Source organism: Trichosurus vulpecula, chromosome 7, assembly GCF_011100635.1.
Source record: "Trichosurus vulpecula isolate mTriVul1 chromosome 7, mTriVul1.pri, whole genome shotgun sequence".
NCBI classification, from domain to species: Eukaryota; Metazoa; Chordata; class Mammalia; order Diprotodontia; family Phalangeridae; genus Trichosurus; species Trichosurus vulpecula.
The window spans coordinates 42,172,586-42,187,704 of record NC_050579.1 but is presented as its reverse complement, the minus strand read 5'-3'; the positions used below and the strand labels follow the sequence as shown (position 1 = coordinate 42,187,704).

The 15,119-nt window shown below is 39.6% G+C and overlaps 1 protein-coding gene across 3 annotated transcripts in view; it reads left to right on the top strand.

The window, feature by feature from the left end:
• CCT6B (chaperonin containing TCP1 subunit 6B) overlaps positions 1-15,119 on the top strand; it is a 45,190-nt gene that overhangs the window by 28,983 nt on the left and 1,088 nt on the right. For all 3 annotated transcript variants that reach the window (XM_036765871.1, XM_036765870.1, XM_036765869.1), the window contains 5 exons: positions 2,555-2,651; positions 2,941-3,088; positions 4,363-4,496; positions 11,090-11,192; positions 15,034-15,106. In XM_036765871.1, coding sequence (XP_036621766.1) covers positions 2,555-2,651; positions 2,941-3,088; positions 4,363-4,496; positions 11,090-11,192; positions 15,034-15,106 — 555 coding nt within the window. The remainder of the gene's footprint in view (positions 1-2,554; positions 2,652-2,940; positions 3,089-4,362; positions 4,497-11,089; positions 11,193-15,033; positions 15,107-15,119) is intronic.

The window sequence follows — 15,119 nt, the reverse complement described above, 5'->3', positions numbered from 1 at the left end:
ATTCTTCTCTCTTTTGATCAGTTCAGAGGAGAGTGAAGTTCAAGTGTCACCCACTTCTGTCTACCTCCTCCTCCTTGTTTGTATAGATGTCTGCTTGCCACCCTGATTGTGTGAGATAATTTTCCCCAACCTTCCTCTCCCTCTCTTCCTGTAGCGTATTCACTCTCTCTCTCTTTCCATTCTTCTTTTAAGATCAAGACATAACAGAACCACTCCCAATCTTTCTATTTAATTAAATTTCCTTTATGATTCCCGTTGGTGATGAAGTTCAGAGGAGACACAGGTCTCATCTCCCCGTATTAGAATGTAAAAAGCTTACCCTTGTTTAATCTCTTGTGATTGTTCATATTTACTTTTTTACGTTTCTCTTGACTCTGTGTTGAATTTTAAAGTTTCTACTCAGCTCTGGTCTCTTCATCAAGAATGCTTAGAATCATCTATTTCTTTTATTTTTGGAAGGTGGAGGGCAGGGCAATTGGGGTTAAGCGACTTGCCCAAGGTCACACAGCTAGAAAATGTGTCAAGTGCCTGAGGCCCGATTTGAACTCAGGTCCTCCTGACTCCAGGGCCCATGCTCTACTCACTGTGCCACCTAGCTGCCCCCATCTATTTCATTAAAAGTGCATTTCCCCCTGTAAGATTATACTCAGTTTTGCTAGGTAAGATATTCTTGATTGTAAGCCTATATCCTTTGCCTTCTGGAATATCATATCACAAGCTCTTTGCTCCTTTAAAGGAATGACTGCTAAATTGTGTGTGATCCCTGCTATAGTTCCTCACCACTTGAATTCTTTATTTCTGACTGTACTATTTTTACTTTGACCTAGGAGCTCTGAATTTTGGCTGAGCATTTTCATTTTGGGGTTTCTATCAGGAGGTAACTGGTGGATTCTTTCCATTTCCACTTTGCCTTCTGGTTCTAAGAGATATGGCTATTCATCTTTTATGATTTCTTGAAGTACGATGTCTAACTAGGCTCTTTTTATGCTCATGACTTTCAGGTAGTCCAATGATTCTTAAATTATCTCTCTTGATCTGTTTTCCAGGTAAGTTATTTTTGTTTTGAGATACCTTACGTTTTCTCCTATTTCTTTTTAGCCTTTTGACTTTGTTTTAATATTTCTTGTTGTCTGTGGAGTTATTGTTTTCTCTTTGGTCCGTTCTAACTTTCAGTAAGTTTATTGCTTGGGCAAGGCCTCCTGTGCCAACCTGTTAATTCCCTTTCCAGTTTTTTCTTCCATAACTCTTATTTTTTTTTTCAGTTTTCCCTTCTAGTTCTTTCATTTCATTTATAAAAAACAAAACATTTTCAATTCTTTTAAAAACTCTTGCTTTATCTCTTTCAGGAAATGTAGTTGAATTTGTGCCCAAGTTGTGTTTTCTTTTGAGTCCTTGCTTGTAGATATTTCAGAGTCATTCTGTTCTTCTGTGTTTTTGCCTTGAGTTCCCTTCTCACCATAATGGTCTTTTTGTTGTGATTTTTTTTATTTGTTCATTTTTCCAGCTTGACTTTGGGCTTTATATTAGGGCCATGCCCTTCTTGAGGGAAGATCATTTCTGGTCCTGCTGCTGCTTTCTTGGACTATTGAGTATTATATTATTTCAGGATCTTAGGAATAGCTCAGGCTAGAGATCTGCAAGCTTTCATTGCTCCCAGAGTGGTCTGCTCCAGGGTGAAGTCTGATTGCTGACCTTCCTGGTCTGAGTCCTGCAAGTTCTTGACATAGATTTGGGTCTGAGCACCAGGCCTATGAGCTCTCATCTGGAGTTCCAGTAGACTGCTGTGGTAATCTCTCTATAGGTTCAGGGTGACGGAACTGAAGGCTCCCTTTTCATTATTCCACTGTATACTTCAGACTGGTCTGGAGGCTGGAAATGAGACCCTACCATGCTCCTGGGGCCCTGGACATACAGATGTTGCTTGCTTCTGAATTCGCTCCTTGTTTATTATGCAACCTAGGGCCCACTACAAGTCCTTGCTGTGAAATGCCACCCCTAGCTGCAAATACCCCCTTCAGTGTTCTCTGTATCTACGAGCAAGAGCTGGGTGGGAAGCAACAGCGCTTCCAGTTTGCACCCCTTCTGTACCCTGGACAAATTTGGTCTTTCTGTGCTGGATATGGGACCTCTTCTTGCCCTGGTGCACAGCTTTTCCTTGAACTGGAGTGCTCTGTGCTTATGGATCCTAGCCAAATCTCATCACCAGGAACTGTAGACTTCCTATGTGTCTTTCACTCTGGCTGCCTTCCTGTGTGGACCTGGGCTGGAAGAATAACTCACTTATGTTTTTTTTTTCTTGGTTTTCCCCATCAGGATTTGGTCTGGTGCACTTTCTAGGTCTGTTTGGAAGAATTGTTGGTGGGGAGGGGGGAAGCCTGACTGTACTTCTTCCAGCTCACTTGCCACCTTGGCTCTGTTTTCTTCTTAAAACTGAATTTTAAATCATTGTGGCAATGCTGCCTGATTAGCAATATGACTTTGCACTTTTAAGATGATTAGAACAGTTTTGGCAGTTTCCTAGAACTAACTAAAACTTTGGTAAAATCCATTTCAGGCTGACTCTTGCTTGTGGTGGGATTGCAATGAATTCCCTTGATGACCTGACTCCAGAGTGCTTGGGCCATGCTGGGCTTGTTTATGAGTATACATTAGTAAGTGTTTTTTAATTTCTGTAAATTATTGAATACTGATCATGAAACTGTCAAGTTGTACAGTTTGGAAGCTGCACAATAGAGATATCAACATGTACAACTTATTCATGTAAATTTCAGTTGTGTTCATTTACAAGAACCAAAGACTACTTTTAATACTTTTATTTATGTTTAACAAGAAGAGCCACATAAAGTTTGTGCCTGCAATGAATTTTTTAAGTTTTAGGGGAATTGAATATATTTCATAACCATATGAAAGAACATATATGACATCTTGGGTATGCTTTAGGGGGAAGAAAAGTTCACCTTTATTGAGAAATGTGAGAACCCTCGTTCTGTAACCCTGTTGGTGAAAGGCCCAAATAAGCACACGCTCACACAGATCAAAGACGCCATCAGAGATGGACTGCGTGCTGTCAAAAATGCTCTTGATGATAGTAAGCTACCTTTCGTTTTGGTCATGAACCCCTTGAAGGCAATTTTAAAGTAATAAACCCACTGAGAGACAGTGAGATATAGTAGAGACAGACAACTAGTCTCAAACCTAGGAAGAACTGGGTTCAAGGCCTGTCTCTAATACAGCCTGGCAAGTCACTTGACTCTCTAGTTCTTCAGGCTTATCAATTGGCTAAGATGCTAGGTTCAAAGAAAGTGCTGACCTGCATTGGTAGAAGGTGTTTCTTTACCTGGGTGTTCCCTCTACCAAAGAAATTACAGTCCTAGTCCCTATTCCTAACACTAAGAAATCTACTGTGATACAGTGGTGTCCTGTTTCTGGTATGCCATAAAGTGAGACCTGTTACTGTGTTGATTTCATTAGTGGTTTATATAGCTAGACACCAATCTAAAATAAGCACTTTATTTTAATGATAGACTCCTTTTTAAATTAGTGTGTAATTATGAAAGGCACAAGAACATATTTTAATTTACTTAAAATTGCTTTATAGTTCTTTATAGTTTTTCAAAACACTTTCCCCAAATGGCTCTCATTTGATCCTTACAGCCACCCTGTAAGTGAGGCCAGACAGATGGTGTTATCTCCATTTTAGAGAGGAAGAAAGCAAGCCAAACTGAAGTTTAGGAGCTGCGACATGGGCAGAGCTCTGGAGCTGTCCTGGGGCCAGTCCTCTCCCCCTGGTTTTCTGACTCCACCCACAATATCGTTTTCACTACTACATGCTGTCCTTGCAGTCACTTTTGAAGGGGTTTGCTTTTAAAATCATCCCAAACCAAGAGTTCGATTAAAACTGACCACCAGATAGCTTATCTCCTATCTTGACATGATGATGCAAAGTAGTCTTAAGAGAGTGGAGGAGAAGGGAATAAATCAGTCCTTAAGAGACAGCACCTATGAAGCTTAATCATAGAGGAGACACTCTGAAATACAGCAGAATAGCTATCTAGATGTTTCTTTCAGCCTCAGCCGTGAGGGAGTAAACAATGAAATAGGAGAAAGAGGGAGAGATTGTGTTTGAAGTCCCTTGTCTGTACCATGTTTAATTATTTATTTAATCGCATCTCCCCTTAGAGCTCCAAAGGCAGCCTCGTAATCACTGAGCTGTAAAACTTCCACTTGTCAGATTTCTGTGCGTATTTAAATACCATTCAGATATCTGTGAGAAATAGCACACACTTGACTACGCTAATTGCTTTCTTTTATATTTTTTCTGCATGGTATGATTTGTCAATTGTTTCTTTTCCTTTCCAATAGACTGTGTAGTTCCGGGTGCTGGTGCAGTTGAAGTGGCAATATCTGAAGCTCTTGTCAAACACAAATCCAGTATCAAAGGGAGAGCCCGCCTTGGAGTCCAGGCTTTTGCTGATGCACTGCTCATTATTCCAAAGGTGTTGATCTGTCCTCTTGGTCAGACGAGAGGTGGCTAGAAAGATGCTTAAGTAATCACAGGGTGTCTCTAATAGCTGGCATAGTAAAAAGATATTCCATGTATTTACTTGCATTTACTCACAATTTCCCTCTTCATTTGCAGATATTTTGTTTCTAAAATGGGGGAAATTATGTGGTGATAGCTGTGAACACTGTGAGGAGCTTCACGAGGGAGGATAATTTCTCCCCTGGGAGGCTTCTTAGATAACAGCATTGGAAGTTCTCTTCATAAAGCGTTCAGTTTGAAAGGGTACTGATAATCATAGGACTTTTGCTGTCTGTTGGCCAGAGCTAAGGTGTCATCAACTTAAATTTCTCTTTAGCACTGAAGGGTTCAGGACATTTAGCCTCCTCTCCTCTGCCTCCGGTTACTAGCCCAGATTTGTCAGGGACAGCTATGACTTGAGATGTTATTTTCATTTCTACAGAAAAAGGAGATGCCAGATTTCTTTTGGGAAACAGAAGAAACATAGAGGAAACCTTCTTTGCCACAATTTGGATTCAGACCACCACTGGAAGACATATGCCACCCCTCCTCCCTTCTAATATATTATTTTAGGCTGAATTCAGTAGTAAAATAGCATCCCTTTATTCTGAATACTGCAAAAACTATCCATTATTTGCAAAGCCCTGAGTCAGAGATTGACTCCTTCCCCCATTAAACAGCAGGAACAATAAATAATAGTCTCGTAGATAATACATGTCTGTTAACGTGGCTAAGATTTATTATAGGAACCACTCACTATCTACCAAAAAGGGGAAAACTATAGAAGGGAGAGGAGCTCTTGAATTTTCCCTTTGGAACTGGGAGTAATGGGTGTGTGCTGAGTGAGTAAATATGGAGTAAAATTCATTGTTGACAGACTCCACTACATCCTGATCTTTTTAACCATTTATTCAACACGATTTAAATAAACAAACAAACAAATAAATAAATAAATAAAACCCTGACTTTCTCTTGAGGGCACTGCGTCTATTGGACCCTCCCCACTGGATCCCACTCCCCATGCCCTCCTCTGACTTGGGGCTGAGAGGAGGGCCTGGCACATTCCTTTTTTTCCCGCTACTGCTTCCAGACCATCCATCCGTCTTGTCAACACCTTTCAATTACCTTTTCTCTTTGGCAGTATGTACAGTTCATTTGTACCAACCTTTTCTCACCCTTCCTGCTGTCATCTCCAGACCTCCCTTCAGTATCTGTCTCTTGGCAGCATGGCAGCGGGGGATAGGCTGCTGGACTTAGAGTCAAAGACTTGGGTCCAAATCCTACTTCTTACTAACTCTGTGACCATGGGCAAATCACTTAATCTTTCAAAGCCTCTGTTTCCTCATCTATAAAACAGAATAATAATGCTTGCACTATTTACCTTACATGATTGTTATGAAGAAAGTGCTTTGAGAAACTTAAAGTGCTATATAATTGAATTAATTTTGTTATTGTTCTTTTCTACCCCCCTCAAATGAGATATGTGTAAAGCTCTTAGCACATGCCCAGCACACAGTAACCTCTTAATAAATGCTTGTTTCCTCCCTTCCATTTTCTGTCAGCATCCTCATGGACTTCATTATGCACACTGATGATTCTTCTTAACAACGTGAGCACACAGTTCTTCAATTCCAATTACCTTCTCCAACTCACTTCAGCAACATATTAGTGTGGTCACACCTGAGACTTCACCATCTTGGAATTATGACTTCTATAAGATCCTGACTGTTCAGATTCCAGTTTCTGACCACAGCTTTCTATCTTCCCATTGCTGTCACACTAAATCTCCTCACACTCATCACAATCTATGCCTGTTCTTCCAAACTGGCTTTACTAGCCGAGGTAGACTTCCTTGTTCCTGCTGACCTCTTTGGGTAACTTCCATCATCATGTTATTTTTCTGTTCCTGTTTCTGGATTATTGAGTGTTTTGAGAAGTTCTGAAATTGAGCTGATTTCACTGTCTTCAGATTGATGGTACACAACCTCTGTTTGGCCCTTATAGCTTCTGGACCAGCTTTCTACTCTGCGCTTCCAGACTCCCTGGGTCATTTCCCACAATGCCAATTCGAAGCCCTTTATTCTGTCATCAAGTCTCCAACTGCATGCCTGTATCCCAAACTTAACAATAGATGGCTTAGTCTTCTAATTTAGTGATATTTAGACTATTTATCATGAGAAACCTTAATTCCCTTCTTTCATTCCTAAAACAGCTCTGCATCATTATCTTCTTTCTTCTCTTCTGGTCATTTAAGAGGTAGCCCAACACCTCTCTATGACTCCTCATCCTCTTCTTATCCCTTGGAGGTGAATGTTCCCCAAAGGTCTGTCCTTTGTTTTCTCTCACTAGGCAAATGCATTCCTTCTCAAGAATTCAACCACTGCTTTTGTGCAAATAATTACCATTACTCTTATCTCAAGCCTTCTCCTCTCCTCAGAGTTCCACACTTGTATTTTCTTTTTGTAAAGTCTGAATTTTTGTAGACAGCTGTTGTCTTTACATTATATTTATTTTCAAATAGGCCCCATTCCTTTCTCCTATTCTGCAAGCCATCCCTTGTAACACCAACAGAAAAGGAGAAAAAAAGTTCAGCGAAACTAACTGATGTCCTGAGTCTGATAGTGTAGGCTGTGTTCTCTACCCATAGTCTCCAACCTCTAGAAAGAATGGAGAGGGGCTATCTGTTATTGTCTCTTCTTAAGGACAAGCATAAGCAGATATGCATTGGCAGGCCTTTGGTGCTTGGATGTCTTACTGCTATCTCAGACTCAGCCAGTCAAAAAACAAATTTATTATCTTTCCTCCTAAACGTTTCTCCTCTTGACTTCACTCTTTTTGATAGTGGCACGAGGGTTTATCTGATCTCCCATTATGTATCACTTGCCTTTATTTACATTGGGGACCAGCTGAACTGGTCTTCTTACCGTTTTTTTGTTATATTCGTTCCATCTCTTGCCTCCATGCCTTTGCCCAGGCTGTCCCTCATTCTTGGAATGCCCTCCCTCCTCACCTCCACCTATTCACTGAATGGGTGTCACCTCACTCTAAGTGAGTACATGAAAAGGCCTTAGCCTAAAAGGGCCAGGGTCATCTCCAGTCATCCTGATGGTCACTTTATCTAGATGGCTCTGGAGGAGAAAGTGAGGCTGGTGACCTTGCACTGCCCTCCTTCACTCAAATCAAAGTCAATTGCAAGTTGTATCATCATTTTCCTGATGTCATGGTCCTCTTCAAAAATGAAGGACAAACACAAACACAACAACAACATGCCTTCAGAGCTCGGCTCAAACACCACCTTCTATGAGTCCTTTTCTGTCCTCCCAGCTGCTAGCATCCCCCAAAACTACTTTGTACTTACCTTGTGTACTTTGTAATTACTGATAGGTATGCATGTTCTTTCCACCCAGTAGGAGGTCAGCTCTTTGAGGGCTTTCATTTTTGTTTTGTATCTGCCATGCCTAGCACATAGTAGGTTTTTAATACTTTTGGATTGATTGATTCATCCTTTCACTTCTCATATGCCAGCAGTTTTCAGTTCTTGCCAATTCCATCTCTACCAGCACTCATACACCTTCTTTCTTTTCTCCTTCAGGCATCACTTTCATTATCAGCTGCCCAGGTTGCAATAACTTTCTACTAGGTCTTCCTGTTCCCAATGTCTCCACCCTCCAATCTATATATGCCATTGCTAAATTAGTATTCTTTATACACACTTGGAGTCATATCCTTCTTCATGAGGTCTTAGAAATGAGTTTATTTTCTATGCCAATGTTGTCTTTTGCTGTCATCTCTGCATTTGGCAGCCAGTCAGATGTTTGCTGACTCAGGTGCTTTTTGTGCTTCTTTGCTCTTCTTAGTGTGCGGCATTTAATTTAAATAGGCTGATCTTCTGTATCGAAGTATTCTAATTATTGATGTAGTTTTAGTTGTTCATTTCCCATTTGTCATGACCGGTTATTTAAATATTTCAATACTGAGTTGTTTCAATTGTATGACATCTGTTTCTTCTTCTCTTGTTCTTGTTTTTTACTTATTCTCATATTTGTTTGGATAAGTCAGTGGTCTGAATACACTCATATAACAATGAGTCAAAGTGGAATCAGTTTCATTTTTTGTTACATTAAGTGGTGCTTATCATGGCCAGGGCTGACAGATTTTTTTCCTTGAAGAAAATGTTCATGATGTAAAGGTATGAGGTTTCTGTGGATTCTACAAGATTTTTATTCTGTCTTTCTGAGCCATGCTTTCTCACCATTTCTCACCATTCTGACCCTGTCCACCTTTGTGTTAAAGTCATCCAGTATCAGAGTACTTAGTAATTTAATTTGGAGGGTTTTATCTACTTTCCTATAGAATTTGTCTACCTTTTTATCCCCTGCAGCTGTTGGCTGGTTCATGAGCTACAGCTATTTTGATGGTGGTCTTTTTGTAGATATTTTCCTAGAAGACTACAATATGATCAAACATTCTGTGGAATAATATTTCTAATTTCCTTTGTATGTATAATAAAAATACTAAAATAAAAAAAAAACCTGATTTCCCATTCTCTTTCCTTATTCCTCAAAGGAATATCTGTGAGCCAGCCTTCCTTAGCTACAACTTTATTTGTTTTTTCTTCTGGTTTTGTTGATAGTGAGAATGTCAAGATTGATGATTCAGCTCCATTTGTATGTCCACTTGTTGGTCATTGGACAAGGCCCTCACATTTAGAGCATCAACATTCGAAGTTATACATGGCCCCAGAACTGATTCTTACTATCTTTTATACCTTGCTCCCCCACTTTTGCCACTCTGCCACCATCACTGCAAAATTGGAAGGAGGCTGCACAGGACTGGGGGACATTTTGTATTTTAGTTTGCCATGGCCCAAGATGTCATCACCAAGTGGTCAGCCTACTGGTGATAAGGCCCTTTGTCCATAGTGAAGCTAGTCCTCAGAAAGCAGACTCCTACTCAGCTCCCGACAGAGAAGTGATGAACTCAACTATGAAACTGTGTTTCATAGGATGAGACATATTTTTGCACATGGGTAATGTGGGAGCTTGCTTGTTTTGATTATGTTATATTATATTGTCATAAATGTCTTATTTCATTTCCAGTTTTTGAGGGGAGGAAGGAAAGATGGGGGGAAAGTGGGGGCAGGAATCAGATTCCACCATTTCCTACCTCCAAAGAGAAGAAGACAGAAAAAAGGCCCCATGGAAGCATAGAAGCAGGAATTTATATACTTAAAAAGAAAAGCAAGCTTTATATAATGGAGATTTGCAGTTTTATGCACAATTCTCTCTTGTTCTACAGTGTATACAGAAATACTTGTATTGTGCTTATTAACGGACAAATCTAAGCCTTTTCTCATTCCTCATCCTTCTTAACCTCCATGCAGCCTTTGGCGTTGTTGACTTCTCTCTCCTCTTGTTTCTCTTTTCTGGGTTTGTTTTTTGTTTGTATTTGACATGGCTGCCTCTTGTTCCTCCTTCCTGAATGACTGCTCCTCTATCTCCTGTGTTAGAGTCCGTCAAAACTCAGTTCTCTTATCTAATTTGAAGGTTGCATCAACTTCCATAGGTTTAATTATCACCTCTGTGCCTTGGAATCCTGAGCTTCAGTCCCATGTCACACCCACAAATCCAGGCAGTTGCCAAATCTTGTTATTTCTATCTCCAGCTCTCACCAGCTTGTTATTTCTATCTCCAGCGCCAATCTGAGTATTCTGACTGAATAGTCAGAAGCCACCACCCTAGTTCAGGACTTCATTACCTCTCTCCTCAGCTGTTAAAATAGTCTCCTAATTGTTCTTCTTACCTCAACTCTCTCTTCATATGGATCCATCTTCCATAGAGCTTACAACTTAATAGTTCTAAAGTAGAGGTCTAACCACGTCGCTCGCCTGTTCAAGAAGCCTTAGTGGCTCCCATTCCTTAAAGAATAAAATAAATTCTTCTCTGTTTGGCTTTTAAAATTCTTAATAACTTGGTTGAACTACTTTTCTACCCTTTAGAATCAATGTTACAATCTGTAGTCTAACCAAAGCAGCTCTCTTACAGTTCCTCAGACATGACATTCTATCTCCCCTGTCTGTGGTTTGCACTGGCTGTCTCTCATGCCTAGGATGCATTCTCTCTTCATCTGTGTTTCATAGAATCCCTAGTTTCAAATTTTGCTCAAGAATCACTTTCTACATGAATCTTTTCATCTCCACCAAATAATTTTGTACTTATTTTGTATATATTTAAATAGGCACATGTCATCTACTTGATTTTTTCTCCAGAATAAAATTCCTTGATGATTTTCACCCTTTTTATTTTTGTTTTTGTGTCAATAGCTGTGTCCCCTGGTACATAGTAGGTACGTAATAAATGTTGATTAGAGACAAATGGAAACTTGGTGTTTATCTCATTGAGCTTGAAGTATGAATTTCCTCTTGAATCGAGGAATTGGGTTTCTAAAAATAGATGTATTATGATAGTATTTTGTGCATATATCTTTCATAACTTGAGAACAAGTGACCTACTTTTAATTTCACCACTAGACATTCATATATATACTTTTTTTCTCTCTCTATTAAAGGTTCTTGCTCAGAATTCTGGCTTCGATCTCCAGGAAACACTAGTGAAAATTCAGGCAGAGCATGCAGAAACAGGAAAGCTCTTTGGCATAGATTTGAACACAGGTAATAGAAATGTAGTGATCATGAAGAAAATCATTAGATACATACTAAAGAAATTCATTTTAAGACAATGTAATAAATTTTCTCCTAGAAATGTTGATATGTTACTTTACCATTCTAATTTTCTTTCACATAATTTTTAATTGTTCCTATGACTTGCTCTTTGATCAACTCATTACTTAGGATTTCATTGTTTTTTTTATCAGAGTTGGAAGATAACTTTATTTTTTTTCTTTCTTTTTTTAATTTAATATTTTTAGTTTTCAGCATTGATTTCTACAAGATTTTGAATTACAAATTTTCTCCCCATTTCTACCCTCCCCCCAACTCCAAGATAGCATATATTCTGATTGCCCCGTTCCCCAGTCAACCCTCCCTTCTGTCACCCTACTCCCCACCATCCCATTTTCCCTTACTTTCTTGTAGGGCAAGATAGATTTCTATGCCCCATTGCCTGTATATCTTATTTCCTAGTTGCATGCAAAAACTTTTTTTTTGAACATCTGCTTTTAAAACTTTGAGTTCCAAATCCTCTCCCCTCTTCCCTCCTCACCCACCCTCCTTAAGAAGGCAAACAATTCAACATAGGCCACATGTGTATCATTATGCAAAACCCTTCCACAATACTCATGTTGTGAAAGACTAACTATATTTTGCTCCCTTCTGTCCTATCCCCCTTTGTTCTGTTTTCTCCCTTGACTCTGTCCCTTTTTGTAAGTGTTTGCTTTCAATTACCTCCTCCCCCCATCTGTCCTCCCTTCTATCGTCCCCCCTTTTTTATCTCCTTCCTCCTTTCCTGTGGGGTAAGATACCCAATTGAGTGTGTATGTTATTCCCTCCTCAAGTCAAATCAGATGAGAGCAAGATTCACTCATTCCCCCTCACCTGCCCCCTCTTCCCTTCCAAGGAACTGCTTTTTCTTGTCACCTTCATGTGAGATATTTTACCCCATTCTATCTTTCCCTTTCTCCCTCTCTCAATATATTCCTCTCTCATCCCTTAATTTGATTTTACTTTTTTAGATATGTTCCCTTCAGCTACCCTAATACTGAGGTCTCATGAATTATACACATCATCTTTCCATGTAGGAATGTAAAGAAAATAGTTCAACTTTAGTAAGTCCCTTATGATTTCTCTTTCTTGTTTACCTTTACATGCTTCTTTTGATTCTTGTGTTTGAAAGTCAGATTTTCTATTCAGCTCTGGTCTTTTCACTGAGAAAGCTTGAAAGTCCTCTATTTTATTGAAAATCCATATTTTGCCTTGGAGCATGATACTCAGTTTTGCTGGGTAGGTGATTCTTGGTTTTAATCTTAGCTCCATTTTCCTCCGGAATATCATATTCCAAGCCCTTCAATCCCTTAATGTAGAAGCTGCTAGATCTTGTGTTATCCTCATTGTGTTTCCACAATACTCAAATTGTTTCTTTCTGGCTACTTGCAATATTTTCTTCTTGATCTGGGAGCTCTGGAATTTGGCAACAGTGTTCCTAGGAGTTTTCTTTTTGAGATCTTTTTCAGGAGGTGATTGGTGGATTCCTTTAATTTCTATTTTACCCTCTGGCTCTAGAATATCAGGGTGGTTCTCCGTGATAATTTCTTTAAAGGTGATATCTAGGCTCTTTTTTTGATCATGGCTTTCAGGTAGTCCAATAATTTTAAAATTATCTCTCCTGGATCTATTTTCCAGGTCAGTGGGTTTTCCAATGAGATATTTCACACTGTCTTCCATTTTTTCATTCCTTTGGTTGTGTTTTGTAATATCTTGATTTCTTGTAAAGTCACAAGCTTCCACTTGCTCCAATCTAATTTTTAAGGTAGTATTTTCTTCAGTGGTCTTTTGGACCTCCTTTTCCATTTGGCTAATTCTGCCTTTCAAAGCATTCTTCTCCCCATTGGCTTTTTGGAGCTCTTTTGCCATTTGAGTTAGTTTATTTTTTAAGGTGTTATTTTCTTCAGTATTTTTTTGGGTCTCCTTTAGCAAGTCATTGACTTGTTTTTCATGATTTTCTTGCATCACTCTCATTTCTCTTCCCAATTTTTCCTCTACTTCTCTAACTTGCTTTTGCAAATCCTTTTTGAGCTCTTCCATGACCTGAGCCAGTTCATGTTTTTCTTGGAGTTTTTTGATGTAGGCTCTTTGACTTTATTGACTTCTTCTGGCTATATATTTTGGTCTTCTTTGTCACCAAAGAAAGATTCCAAAGTCTGAGACTGAATCTGAGTCCATTTTTGCTGCCTGACCATGTTTCCAGCCAACTGCTTGGCCCTTGAGTTTTTCATGGGGGTATGACTGCTTGTAGAGTAGAGAGTACTTTGTCCCAAGCTTGAGGGGCTGTGCTGTTGTTTTCAGAGCTATTTCTACACAACAAGCTCTGCCACACCGGTGCTCCTCCTCCCCTAAGAACTTCCAACCCAGACCTCGACTCAGATCTGAGCAGGTTCTGCACTCCTGCTCTGATCCACCACTTAATTCCTCCCACCAGGTGGGCCTGGGGCTGGAAGCAAACACAGCTGGAATTCTGGAAGCAGCCCCAGAACTGCACCACTTCTGCCGCCCCCAGGGCTGGGGCCAACTACACACTCCTATCATTCCATTCCAGCAGTTTTTCCCCACTAACCTGCTCTGTTTTCTTTGGCATTTGTGGGTTAAAGTCTGGTAACTGCCACAGCTCACTGATTCATGGCACTATGGCATGTTCTGCCTGGCTCCTAGTCTAGTTGGTCCAGGCGTGGCCCACGCTGGGCTGTGCTCCACTCTGCTCCCAGCTCCGTGCGGTAGACCTTACCCAGTGACCATCCAGGCTGTCCTGGGCTAGAGCCCTGCTTCCCTCTTCTATTTTGTGGGTTCAGCAGTTCTAGAATTTGTTCAGAGCCATTTTTTATAGGTGTTTGGAAGGACCTGAGGGAGAGCTTTAGGCAAGTCCCTGCTTTCCAGCTGCCATCTTGGCTCCACCCCAGGATTTCATTGTTAACACTCCATTTGAGTCTGTCTTTTGTTTTGTGCTCCCTGAATTCATTGTTTTTTTGTGTGTGGTTGTTTTGGGTCTATAAAGGATGTGTTTACTATTTCTGCCTTCATCATTTATTTGCAATATCTCTCTGTCTTAATACATAGTCAGCTTTTATAAATGTTCCATATGGTGCTGAGCGATTTGTATAGTCTTTAACAGTCCCATTTAGAAAATGCCATATGTCTTTAAGCTCTGATTTTCTAGCAGTTTTGTTCAAATATGTATTTTCTCTTTTGCTTATCTTTTTCCTGGATTTGTCCAGAACTTTGTCTCCTGCTACTATTGTATTTACTATCTGTCTTGTATTGAGTTATTTCTTCTTTTGTGATTTTAGATTATGGGTATTTGGAGCATATAAGTTTAATATTGATATCAGCTTGTTATCTCTGCTTTCAGTATGATGTAATTTCCTTCATTACCTCTTTTAATATTGTAAATTTTCATTTTACTTTGTCTGATATCAAGATTGCAGCTCCTGTTTTTTGGATTCATTTGATACATACTATATTTTCTTCAAGCCTGTCATCCTTTTTTGGTGTGTTTCTTGTCAGAAATAGATTGTGGGAGTTTTGTTTTCTTATCCAATCTGTCACTCCTTTTAGTTTTATTGGATTGTTTAACCCATTCACATTTAAAGTTATCAGAAGTAGGTTTTTCTTTTCTTCTATTTATCTCTAATATTGTCTTTTTTCCCTTGGAATAGGATTCCTCCCCCCAGTGTAGCAGATTTTATATGGGAGAATGCTTGGTTATTATTTGATTTTTAGCCTTTTGTAAGAGAGAACATAAATGCATGGCAATAGTATTAAGAGACTTTATTTTACTTTCTAGGTGCACCAATACTACCAGCAGAATCAGGAGTCTGGGACAACTACTGTGTGAAGAAGCAACTCCTTCACTCTTGGTAAGGTTGAATT